We start from the raw sequence: 13,327 nt of genomic DNA, 5'->3' as shown, positions 1-13,327 counted from the left end.
AAATCCCGTTGAGCCGATACCAACGCCCTCACTGAGCCCCTGAGGGAGAGGGGTGAATCACAGCTGGGATTTGAAGGGTGACCCAAAAAACCTGGAGCACTGAGAGCAAAGACCCAGCCCACAAGCTCTGCCCAAATGCCCCCATTTAAGACAAGTCAAAAGGGGCAGATTCAATCAAACACACTCAGCCAGTTTAAGGGCATATGCAATTCAATCAAACCAGACTTACCCACCCTGGATTATGCCATTACAACACAGGAAGAACTGTAAGAGGGTCTAGCCAATGAAAATTTGTTTTCACTCAGTGGGTTCCATCTGATTGGTCATTTTGTTGTAAATGTACCTGCCTTTCTGTGTTAAACATGTTTGTTTAGAATGCAAAGTTTTTTCATGCTTGAAACTCGGTAGAACAGCATAAGATAGCAAAGATTGTTGCTATTTCATCAGCATCAGGAACAAGATGCTTAACCAATCAGTAAAACATCACAGAAAACTTCCAGGCAAAACATTAGTCTTTCCATTAGTCTAATCCAGCCAGAAACAGGCAGAAGTTGATACAGGCACAGAAGTACTGGCACAGAATCATGGAAACGATTAATCCATGAATTATTCCATGAGGGAAAAAAAACCCTTTTCCTCACACATTCCAGGGCTTGCAAGATCAAAGAAGGCCCACTTCACATAATATTCTAAAATGGACATCTTCACAGACAAAAGTATGACTGTAAAGGCTGTCCAACCCCTCTGGCTATAAATGATACTTGTATATTTTGACAGGTTGGTGAGTTCCCAAGGCTGCCCCAGAACACCATGTGGGTGGCAGGGAGATGGCAAAAAAATCAAGGTGCTTCTGGAAGTAGCTGTGCAATGTGCTCGTGCAAAGGAGAAAGAAAGTAGCCCATTTGATTCCCTGAGGAATGCAAGGCCGTTGTACTCTTGAGTGATCTCAAATAGAATACTGGCAGCATGTGTGCGACACTCATGCCTCTGCTGAGTGATTAAATAATAAGTAATAATCTATCCTGCAGTGTCTATTCAGCATGCTACAAGCTCAACAAAATAAAATTAGATTCAAGACATAAATTTGGTGTATGTTCATTTGATAGTCACAGTTAGCCAAAGACGGAATACATTATTGCTTCTGTGAATTATCCAGTCACAGGGGTACAGTAGGCCCATTTCTTTTCCTGACACCAAACTGTGTTAGACATCTAAGACTTGTGATAGAAATAAATATTCTTCAGGGAAAATGACCTTGGTGAAAATCTATTTTGGCAAGCGCACTGAAAAGGGGAGTGCTGGTGTGAAATCAGCGTTCACGGAATGCATGTGACCATGCGGTCGCTTTCAACCAAGCGTTCCGATCTGTAACGGAGAAAACGTGGGGACATCCTTCAGAAGAGATAGCACAACTCACTTTGATCCATGCCAAATAATGACCTCATTTACACAACCTCGTCCACACAGGCTACCATTCTAACGTTTCATTGTTCCTGCAATAACACTTCCTTTTTAAAAGTCCCTGAGAAATATAATAGTCTATACATCAGGAAGCAGCAGATTCACTACCGGCTATTGGAAACGCAGCATGTGAAATGTATGGTGCTGTAAAATTAGAAATCTAGCCTTGCAGTAGAAGCCCAGTCTTGTGTGTGTACTCCATAAAATGAAATATGGCAAAGGATATCCAGAACAGAGGATAGCAATTTACAGAAAAAATAGCCACATATATACCACACATAGCCTGTAATAAACCATGAGAAAGTTTTCTGAGTAAGAACTCAGGCAGAAAATCTAATATCACACTCTATAAATAGCCTCCGTCAAATGAAGAATAAATTAATTTGCACATGACGTAAATCTTCCCCTTCGTAACTTGGATAATTACTGCCAGTTGACAGTGGGCCACGTTACATTTGTAGATTTGCTGGGAAGCACGACCTGACATACAGTAAATAAAAATGCTTTTCCGTTCCCCTCACTCTGATGAGAATCCCACTTAACCCTCCTGTTCTGTTCATTTTTTAGGTACAGCAAAAATGTTCCCAGTGATATAAACATACAGGGGGGTTTTGCAAATACATGAAATGAACCATTTTCATTTAGAATGTTGATTACACTAATTAAGGCCAGTAGAAGAAGTTTCATACTGAAAAAATAATTTTAAGTATTTTTCCTAGATTTTCAAACTTTAAAAAGGGTCAATTTGACCCGCAACATAACAGGAGGGTTAAGTTCATTATCTTAATAGCTGCGACATACATTACAATGAAAATTTAACAGAAATAGCAGAAGACACAATGCATAGGTGCCTATTGTCTTCACAGAACCCAGGAACCAAAAATAAAATGTTTTAGATAAAGCGAAAGCTGAGCGGAAGCTTTTTTTCATCATAAAAATGTTCCAAGATAGAGACTCCTTGAGAGTCTTTGACTTTCTTCCACAAAACAAGTTTGAAGAATAAAAAGTGTAGCTGCTTACTGAATATAAACGTTCTTGACATACAACATCTTGCTTGTGGCTGAAACATCCCCGGAAAGATGTTCTACAAAGGAACCCGCAGTCGGAAAAGCTCATGCATTATCATCTGCGACACCTGCGCGATTTTAAAAACTGAATTTGTGTGTGAATGTGACTGATCCTTTTTTTTGCAATTACCCAGGCAAAACTTTTTGCGACATCTCCTCCCAATGTGTTTTTTTTTTTTTTGGAGAGACAGCACAGACAGTTTCGAAGAGTCCCTTGGGTAACAACTGCCGCCCTTGAGGAGACTTGACTCCATTAGCTGTAACCAAGGAGACCACAGGTGCGCCGGGGTGGTAATACGGTCAAGAGTGCGCTGGCGGAGGAGTCTCTGGAGCTTCGGAGAGAAGCCCTTACCGCCAGAATCAGCGGCATCACCCAGTGCCGACTCTGTTCGTCGGCATGTGAAACAAATCACAGCCAAAAAAAAACAAAAAAAAAACACCACGGAGCCCGGCGACTGCAGCATAAATAACATTCTGACAGGATCAAACGTTTGCTAATTAAATACACATGTCTGGGACCAGCCAATTCAGCTGCAGCTACCCAAAAGGGAGGAGCCTTTCCCCTGTTACTTACCAGCAGCAGCTACTTCACAGAGAATTAGGGCTATTCTAATTAGCAAGTCGCAAAGATTCATGGGAAGGTGAAAATTAGGCTGTTCTCAGTGATATGAGCAAGTGTTTCTGGCTGTTAAAGCCACTGAAGCAGTTATTTAAATGGTGGCTTTAAAGATTATATATAAAATATAGGCAGCATAGACAGAGCTGAATCAAACAGATGTCTCTTTCTCTTCTTCATCCCTTTATTTGGAAGGTCTGTTGGAGGCACCATAGTACCAGTGGCTTGATAGCTGAACATTCGAACAGGACTCAGTGAACAAGTTTGTAATCCAGAATCTATCTGATGCATTCACATTAAAATGGTATATTACTTGACCTAATTCAAGTCATATAACATTTTATACGATGTGTTTAAACTGATGTGAGGTTTCTAAAGACTGCTTAGCTTGAAGAAGAAGAGTATTTATAAGCATCTGGCTGGTGGACAACTCAAGTAAAGATTAAAGAATTTGGCTGCAAAATATTAATAGCCTTAATTCACCATACAATGCTAAAATGCAATCACCATTACATTGCCCTAATTTTGCATATACTACATATCACACAATACCTTGAAGAACAGGGCACACATTTTTTTCTTCCACAGAAGATTATTCCAAAAATAAGTTGACAATAAAACAGTTTCCGAAATTCGTAGCACGTTTCCCACCAGGAGAAACCATGCACAGCCAGCCCTAGAACACTGAGCACAGAGCAGTGGCTCTACTGCACTCAGGCTCCTGGAGAGCTCTGACTCAGACCCATGTTCTGTGGCTTTCTGTCCTACACCTCTACCTGTGTCGGGGGCATGAAGGCACAGTTGTTTATCCTTCACTTTCCTTTTCATGTCAGCCTCCTCCTTCGTTATTTGGCTGTTTTTCCCCCCATTGACAACGTAGCATTCATCATGTGTTATTTTTATCCACATATTCTCTTTTGTTTTGACTGCAAGGTTTGTAGATCCGGGTCATTAAAGTTTGTTTTAACGTTTGATTCTATGCTGGCAAGATGGTTTTAACTTTTCTCACCCTAACTTTATTAAAGCCTTTTAATGAAATCCTTTCATATACTGTTACCATACTGTTACCATTACGTGAATGCTACTCACTTCAGCATTAGTTTAATTTAAATTGGACATAACAGCCAAACTCATGAACAAAACCCTGTACTTTGCCCAAAGATAAAGCTGTAATGGGGAGGCAGCGTGACACTCTCAACCCATATACAAATGCCCCCATACGACCCCGAAGTTTGATTCCCTGCTATAGCAATTTCTGTAGTGTGATCCAACTATCTGTCTGTTACCCTGTCTGAAAAATGTAAAAATGTAAAAATAAGGAAGACCGACTGTCTGGTCTCCCTTTAAAAAAACAAGCACAAACAGTTGCTTTTAAGAGACTCCGCAAATCCTAACAAATAACAGACTTGATCCAACATACAGAACTTTAGTGGCAGTTTTGGTGCATGTGCGCCGTTATAGTCCACTGTGTTGCCACGCAAGAGAACATTTTCCATTTTGAATTTGACCCGTTAGGGCAGAGCAGAATCCGTGCGCTGCCCACTCCAGCAGCTCTGTCCTATCCCAGCAAGTCATGCCCTTCAGCGACCTCAGCTGCATTTTAATACCAGCTCACATGCATCCAACATTCAGCCTCATCTCATGCATGTCATGTCTTTCCCCAGCATAACAAAAATGCAATAAAGTTTGAAAGTTTAGAGAGAGGAATAAGGTAGAAAAAAAACTAAACTAAAAACTCCTTTCCAGTAACATGACATGGCACAAAACACGGTTGGTTGGATGGGTGGTGGGCGTGGAGCGTCAGGGGGGTGGGGTTTTGATGTCTCCTTCATCGCAGTCTTATCTCCTGTATTATGACCTTTACTGCTGCCTCACAGCATAGCCTCTGGAGTAAAAACTCCTGGCACGCTAAGCCTCCCCAAAACGGGGGTGCTGCCAGCTGCCAACAAAGATTGGCAATAAAGCGCGGTAAAGACACACAGGATGAGGGTACAGGGATGGGGAGGGGGGGGGTGGGGGGACGGGGGGATCCACAAGACAAATGGCACAGAGGAGGATTAGGAGCAGGAACACTAAGGCTTACGCTGTGTTGCATTGTCCTCCACACAGTCCTCTGGGAAGCAGCATAAAAAACAGAGAAAAGAGGGATTGAATAGAAAAGGTAGCACTGGATGCAGAGAGAGAGAGAGATACAATACCATCTGTAAGTATCTGGTCATGAGAGAGAGAGACATACAGTGCAATCTGTAAGTATCTGGACATGAGAGAAAGAAAAAGAGAGACATACAGTGCAATCTGTAAGTATCTGGACATGAGAGAAAGAAAAAGAGAGAGATACAGTGCAATCTGTAAGTATCTGGACATGAGAGAAAGAAAAAGAGAGAGATACAGTGCAATCTGTAAGTATCTGGACATGAGAGAAAGAAAGAGAGAGAGATACAGTGCAATCTGTAAGTATCTGGACATGAGAGAAAGAAAAAGAGAGAGAGATACAGTGCTCTGTAGGTATTTGGACACAGGTATGCGCCAGCTAGGAAACCAGTAGCAACGTATGGCAATTGATACATTGTACAGCTCAGATACCCAATCCAGGAGTCTCTCACTCATGTTATGTCACTTGTTATTAATACCTTGTGTTTCTTCATTCAAAACCCATGCTAGCGCCATTCTTCTTGGGGAGTGATGGTAGTGTCCCAAAGAATCAGGGTCAGAAATACATTCTATTGGGATTCTAGGCATGAGGGTGGGGGGGTGAGGTGGGGGGGCTCGGGGTGTGATCAATCAAGCCTGTTATCAACCCATTTAAAACACTCTTTTGATCCAATTATAAAATAAATAAAAGGCAACATGAAATTAATCTGACAATGAATTTTAAGTCCTTATATTTTTATTATAACCTGTACTATTAATTGGGTTTTTTTGAAGTACTCTGTTCAAAAACAAAAACACAAGAAACAAATGTTTGTCAAATTTCACTATAATCTGCTGTAAAATACATATGCTACTTGGACCATATTGTTAGTAAATTGTGCTGATTATTACTTTAACTGCCATAGAAGCTAATCCTTGATGAAACGGTCCTTATATGGGCTTTAAGCAGCCCTTCAGGCTGAAGGCTGTGCTGTCCTGCAGGTTTGGTGTCCGGGTTATTTGTGGTGACCCAGCCTAGGCAATGACTGAAAACAGAGCTCTGCAGACTTCATGCATGAACACCGACAGGAATTACAAAAATAGTTTGTCTTTGTTAGGCTCAGTCTGACAGTACTCACAAAATGTCGCAACTGCCTGAATTCTTCGCCTAGGAGCGATTCATATAGGCATATATAATGCGTTGGCTTTACTGCAATACAGAGAAGTGTGTGTGGAGATTCAGAGATTCAAAGATTTGTTTCAGATCACAGTTTCATTTTACCCCCCCCCCCCCCCCCTTTCCTCTGCCAGAAATGTAAGGATGACTGGATGAGTTCAACACAGAGTGCCCTCTGTTTTTCATTTACAGCTCAAAGCATACACGGCAAACCTCTTCGTGTTCAAGGGTTTTAGAAAGACAAAAACTGGAGAAAGAAACAAAACAAATGTAATCCTGGCTGATTAGTTTTCTGGGCTGTTTGATCCGGCTGAACAGCATGGCTCTCTCCCAGCACAGGAAGCAGAGAGCAGCCGGAGGAAAGCAGTGAAGCCGGGGGACAGAGACACACCCTCACCCCCCGGCCCAGAACGCCTGCGGCTCCCGCGGCTCAGCGCAGACGGCAGCCAGGCTGGGCCCTAAAGGCCCCTTTCTGAGGACAGACGTGACTGAGGGAAGGGGTGGGCTAACCCTGCTCAAATCCACTGAGATTGTCTTTGAAGGGACATTCCAGTGTGGTGGCACTCAACCATGGTCTTGGAGAGGCACAAGGTCTACGGGTCTGTACATCAGCAACCAGTTCAGATCCGAGAGACCTGGTGATGTCAACCATGGATGCAAACAGCTGCGGTGACTGATGAATTAAGAGCAATGAGTGACAATGAAAGTCAGCACGCCCAGCGGCTCTCCAGGGCTAAGACTTTGGATCTCTGCTCTGCTGTGATAAACACATGGAATGAAATGATGCAATTCTTTTTACTTTTAAACCTAGAATTACTTGAAAAAAGTTAATAAAATCTTGCACCTCTGTAAACGTAAAAGCTTCTGCAATCTTGTGACAGAGTGTTGACCAAAAGGGTCTTTCAGTGGACGGTGTATGTGTGTGTGTGTGTAGGTGTGTGTGTGTGTATGCGCATGTGTGTGCATGTGCTTGTGTGTGTGTGTGTATGTATGTGTGTGGGTGTATGTATGCATGCGTGTGTGTGTGTTTATGTTTGTATGTATGTATGTGTGCATGCGTGTGTGCATGTGCCCATGCCAGGCCCTTACCAGTCTGTCCAGGCTGGTTCCAGCTGCAGTGGTGGGACGCTCCTCTGGGCTGTAAGGCCTGAAACGGGCGTTGAACACGTCTGAAATTCCGCGGGCGGACCGGCCCATTCCTGAGGGTTTCGGCTGACCGCACCCTTGGAAAACCTGCCATTACACGGGGAGAGAGAGGGAGAAATGTGTCCAACACAGCTGCGGGCTGAATGGGAGGGAGAGCTCTAGAATTAACTGTCCAATCTGTCATCACAGCTCAACTGCAACAGGCCCGCGGAACCATCCGCAGTCATCATGACACAGAAAAATTCACCCAAAAATGAAAAAGCTGCTTTCAATATCTGCAGACAATAATACAAACACCCAGAGCATGATGTACGCAAATCCCTGCTTTGTAAGGAAACACTCCTTACAAATTAGTTCATGCAATGTACAAAATGTACAAAGCGTCTGATCACTGTCATTCATTCTCAGTGAATTTATCTTTGCGATTTCACATCCAGTTCCCTCCGAAAGTCCTGTGTGGTAATGGTAGTGTGAAACATACCATTTTTGCCATATACTTTTGCATTTGAGATAAAAAGTTGAACGTGAGATAAAAGTGCAATCAGCTTTTATTTCATGGCATTGACATGCATATACAGTATACAGTATGCGTTACCAAGTAGTACTTGGTCCGGTGGAACTCATCTTAGTCATGCCTACTGGTGGAGAGAGCACACACACCTGGGTTGCGTTAGCTAACCAGCCCAAGTGCTTAAAGGTGTGTCCTTCTCCACGGTATGGCGCTGAGTCCTGGACTGCACACTGAGAGAACATTTATTTCGGAGTTTGAGTTTTGTTTGTCCAAGAACAAGGAAAAAAAAGGCGCTGGCCAGCTAGGAGCAGCGAGCTGAAAAGCTGTCATTTCGTTTTACTTTTGTTTGTCTTTGTTGTTTTAGTTTGTTGTTTTTAGTTTATTGCTTTTGCCCAGAAGGATGAAGGTGTTTGTTTATTTGTTTTCATGTTGGTGCGGATGCGCTCTCTTTCTCTCTCTCTCCATGCGGCAAACGACAGTGTTTCCCAGAACTGCCACATCTCCCTCCCAGGTGTGTCACACCAGCGGGTGACATACCGTTTTACAGAAGCTGTTTCTTTTGTGTTGAGTCGCCCCCATTTTCAGCAGTGCAAAACTAAGTTAAGGGATGAGTGACAGGTGTTAACTGTTGCTCAGGTGTTCCCTTCTCCATGGACAGTTCACGTACAAAAGAGCAGTGAGTGTCTGGTCGTGGTTTTAGCCTTTGTTTTCATCCGTGGATATTGAATTTGATGTCAGAAAGCATTCACCATCATGAAGTCGAGATAACTAACTATGGCTGAAAAACAACTAATCTGTAATCTGGCAGAACAGAAGAATTCATTGAGAAGGATAGCACAGAAACTGAGTAAATCAAGTACAGCAGTTCGGAAAGTCATGAAAAAGAACTGGTAGACTATGAAATAAACACCGTGCAGGTCGGCCAAGGATGACAAGTGCAGTTGATAACAGGTGAAGCCGAAGAGTTGTGAAGAAAAAACATAAAACAATGGTCAGTGACATCACCAGCAGTCGCCAGAGGGCAGATGTGAAAATATCACAAGCCACCGCACCCAGAAGACTTCGAGATCAGAATTACCGAGGCTACACCGCAAGACGCAAATCTCTCATCAGCAGCAAGAATCGAAAGGCCAGATTAAAATTCGAAATAAGAGATGAGCCAGAAGAGTTCTGGAACAAAGTTAACTGCTATAAAATTAAGTTCAGTGATAAAGACCAAACTAATATCAATTTTAGTTTGGGGATGACTCAACACAAAAGCAGCTGTTTCTTTAAAATGTTAAAGCATACACACAAGCAAATACTACGCAATAAAAGCCGATTCTCTGTAGGTTTGTCTTATACAGACAAAATATCTGACAAAATGTTTACAGACAGAGTAAACACATTCTTAATGAAAAAACTAGCATTAAACATTTTCTAAAATCCTGATGTCTCTGTCATCATATCTGTATTATTGATTTGAACAGACTGGTTAGATGCACTGTATCATATTAAATCGATGCGGGTGGGGCGAGAGGCAGGGGAACAGCTCAGAAGGTGATGCCAATCACGTCTTTCATGTTTAAGAGTCTGTGGGCATTTCCCCGGCCCGGTTATTGCCGTGGTGTGAACAGCCCCGTCCATTTGAACTGGAGTGATTAACATATTGTACCCATTATAATTATTGTTATTGTTCTCCACACAGGAGCCTAAATTGTTCACCTGTGTAATACATGGAACCTCTGCACATCCAGCTGCCTTCAAAAGGGGATAAGGGAACATTTTATGGCCTCGACAACCTGAACAGCTTTCACAAAGCCCTTAACACACTTGGACTTGTACTGACCACCACTTAAATGTGATGAAATGCAAACACAAATACCAGGATCTGCATCATGGCCCATTTCACTTTGTTTAACTGGGCAACTATGTGAAAAACCTCAAACTTCAGAAACCATGTTTTAATAATTTAAAATTGTTATCATATTTCAGTTTCCTGTCTGTTCAAGTGAAAGCAAAATGATTTTGCAAAAAGGTTTTGCAAATTTTACAAGGGAAACACGCACACAAACAAACAAACAAACATGCATTGACGCGCACACGCACACATCTTGCATGTACACACAAACACACACACGCACACGTGTTTGTATAGCGGTGCGCTTTTGTCAGTATGAGGAACGCGCTTCGTTGTTATTTTTGTTGCAAAGGTTCCTGGGGTGGATATGTTGAGAGTCAAACAGCAGGTGCATCACACAGTTCTGCGTGGGTGTTGGCGATGAAACCTCAAGCGTGGCACGGTATTGTTCACTAATGAAACTGCAGAAATTGCGTTTAATTTCAAATGCACGTCCTTTTTCTGTCTCATTAAGTAGCTTTGCCATTAGCAGCGATGGAGGATATTTAGATATTTTAAATTATGAATAGATTTCACTTTCCATGGCAAGATTCACCGTGGGCAGCAATCATCGGTCTGAAAGGGATGAGACAAAGACGTCAAAAAGCAGCCACGTCCGCCGCCCGAAACTGAACAAAGGGTTCCTAGAAATACATTTCTGCTCCCAACATTCATCCATTGTGGAGCGCCACAATGCCACAATGGAAATTCCTCAATCAGCTTTCAAAAGAAACACCAGCAGTGTGCGAGAATAAAAATTTAATTACGAGGAGGGTTTGGAGTGGCACTGTGTCTCGTAATGTAGTTTGCGACACACTAATCAGCTGACCTTAAAGACCTGCATCTTGTTTTACCCCACAAGCAACTTTCGCGGTCAGGTTGACTTGCAGTAACTGATGTCAAAAAGAATGTTTATTACATAGAGAAACTCAACTCAACTTCATGTGGACTGAGCAGGAGGGATCAATCACATGGAATTACGAAATAGGGAAAAAGTTTTTTATCGTTGGCCAGCAGATAATCATTAATACATTGGATTTTCCTTCCTGTATAAATGTTCTCTAAGCCTTTGGTTCAAAAAGAAAGACTTTTAGGAAAAAGAACTTTTGGTTTTTACATTAAGAACATGCTTTACTGTACGTTAAAATATACTTTTTTAGGAGCATTATTTGACCTGCTCAGCAACATCTTAAATATGTCAGTCACTGCATTTGTTTACATATATTTGAATTCCCATCCCCATCACCCGATTTCTGACCATAAATATAGAAAAACAAAAGCTGGGCATTAGCAACTTGGTGGGCGTGAGGAACACTACTAACATTCTAATTTCAAGCTTATTGAACTCTCAGAATTGAGCTTTCTTTTTTCTCGGCTTCCTGTTTGTCGCCCTCTCCTTCATGAATACAGAAGAGGCATAAAGCTGAACTTCAAAAGGTTCTAGCTCTTCAAAAATAAAAAATAAAAATATATTTTTTTAAATTGCAGCTTTGTGAGCCCAACCTTGTTTTCGTCACACCCCCCCAGTCCCTGAATGTGTGGATAGAGCCCGAGTGCTATGGCGAAGTTTTGGCTGCCGGCTTCGTGCCGGTCCTTTGGCCCAGATGATGATGGAGTGGCTGGCTGGCCCGCACGGCGTTCGTGACAAGAGCCTGTCTTCTCCGCCAGAGCCCACCCATCTCTCACAATGATTACAAAGCAGCGATTCTGCACAGCACCTGCACAAGGTAATTTTCACAGCCTGGCTCCCCTCAACAAAACCATCCATCCAGCTTCACATTAAGGGGTTTGTATACATTGCAGGCATCATCACCGCAGTTTTTTCCACCTCCCTCCCACTCAGTATAAAGCAAAGGGCTCTGGCAGTAGCCTGAGCGTGCATTTCATCAACACAGACCAAGGCTGCTCCTGGCAGGGCTGTGGATCTCTGAGCATCTTCACTGAACACCCTGTTCCCTTCAATTAAGCACTTCAATCAGGATTGATTAACAGGAGAATCTGCACCACTAATTCAGACTAATTCACCCTTTGCGTGTTTCACATATAGAGTATCAATATTGATCTGTGAGAAGCAAAAGCAAAAACTTTCTGTGGAAGAACATTTCTCCAAACCCCGTTGTTTCCAGTACTCTGATCTTTTGTTATCAAGACATGAGGAAACAACAGCCTTAAGGAACACAATGGGGGGTCTTCGGTCTGGTGTGAAATTTGCTAAACAACGCAAAAGAAGACCTGTATTTCATACAGAGTCCAGAATCAGACTGACACCTGGAAAATTAAATTCAGTGTCAACAAATTTCTGCACGTGGGCAATGACAATGCTATTTTATGGGCAGTAGTAATTTAGGACTGGGTGAGATAGAAAGTAAAATTATAAAAACAACTTGGGTGAAATGCTACATTTGAATCAAGATATTTAAAAAATCTGAAATGCTTATTTGAACATTTCTTTTAAACCAATTCACCAAGAAAGACAGTTCTTAGAGAATATTTTATTGCATTTTCATTGAGTCCCTGAGGGGGTGCTCTTATTCAGAGTGACACAGAAAGTGCATACAAAAAGAGTTACTGCTGTCACAACCGAAAGCGGGTGTCACTATGCAAACCTACTACATCATAACGTGAAACACCACAGTGGGTGCGAGAGTGAGATGGATATGCTTTAAATATCATAACGGATTTGAGAGTATTGTTAAATGGAGCTGAAGTCCGTCCACTGGTATTCAACCTGGAGTAAATGCTCAGCGGTAAAAGATGAGTCCGACTTTTTGGGAATTCACTTTTTGGCCATCTTACCCATCGTTAGACACAAATTTCACCCCTGTGTGTCCAGTACCAAAATATTACACTATATCTATGGGCTGCATGCTAACTGCAACCTCACTCAATGGCTGCAGATGGAAGCAGCGTTAGCTCTGCTGAGAGAAGTGATGGAAATCCAAGCACAAGTTGGGGGTCACCAGGTATGCGTGTCTCATGACTGTAAACCACTGCCACTCCCACTGCAGCCAAAAGTGCTGCACAACTGCCAACCTCAAACCCACACTTCAACTGGCACTGCACAGCTACTAATCACTGCACCCAGTGGATGGATACATGGTTATTTGTAAATTATAGTTCTAAATTTAGCTGCCTCTAAACTGCTACGATCTTGTTTTCGGTTTTCATTTTTACTCGTTATAAACACGCAAGACACAAGTGTAAATAAGTCCGCATTTGGAGATGCTGGAAGGTATATCTCCATCACTTAGCAAAGCTAATGTTGCTTCCATCAGCAGCAACTCACAGAGGCAGCACAGTTAGCATGCAGCTTGCAGATATAGTCAAATATTTTGTACTG

General features: G+C 42.4%; 1 protein-coding gene across 2 annotated transcripts in view; it reads right to left on the bottom strand.

Moving 5' to 3' along the window:
* LOC135241085 (glypican-6-like) overlaps positions 1 to 13,327 on the bottom strand; it is a 229,196-nt gene that overhangs the window by 30,179 nt on the left and 185,690 nt on the right. The window contains exons 6-7 of one of the 2 annotated variants that reach the window (XM_064311215.1): positions 7,541 to 7,684; positions 5,228 to 5,257 (exon numbers count right to left, since the gene is read on the bottom strand). In XM_064311215.1, coding sequence (XP_064167285.1) covers positions 5,228 to 5,257; positions 7,541 to 7,684 — 174 coding nt within the window. The remainder of the gene's footprint in view (positions 1 to 5,227; positions 5,258 to 7,540; positions 7,685 to 13,327) is intronic. The other variant, XM_064311216.1, reaches the window with a different exon arrangement.

The sequence above is a fragment of the Anguilla rostrata genome, chromosome 15, assembly GCF_018555375.3.
Source record: "Anguilla rostrata isolate EN2019 chromosome 15, ASM1855537v3, whole genome shotgun sequence".
NCBI classification, from domain to species: Eukaryota; Metazoa; Chordata; class Actinopteri; order Anguilliformes; family Anguillidae; genus Anguilla; species Anguilla rostrata.
Note: the sequence above shows the minus strand (reverse complement) of the source record. Positions and strands in the feature narration are given on the sequence as shown.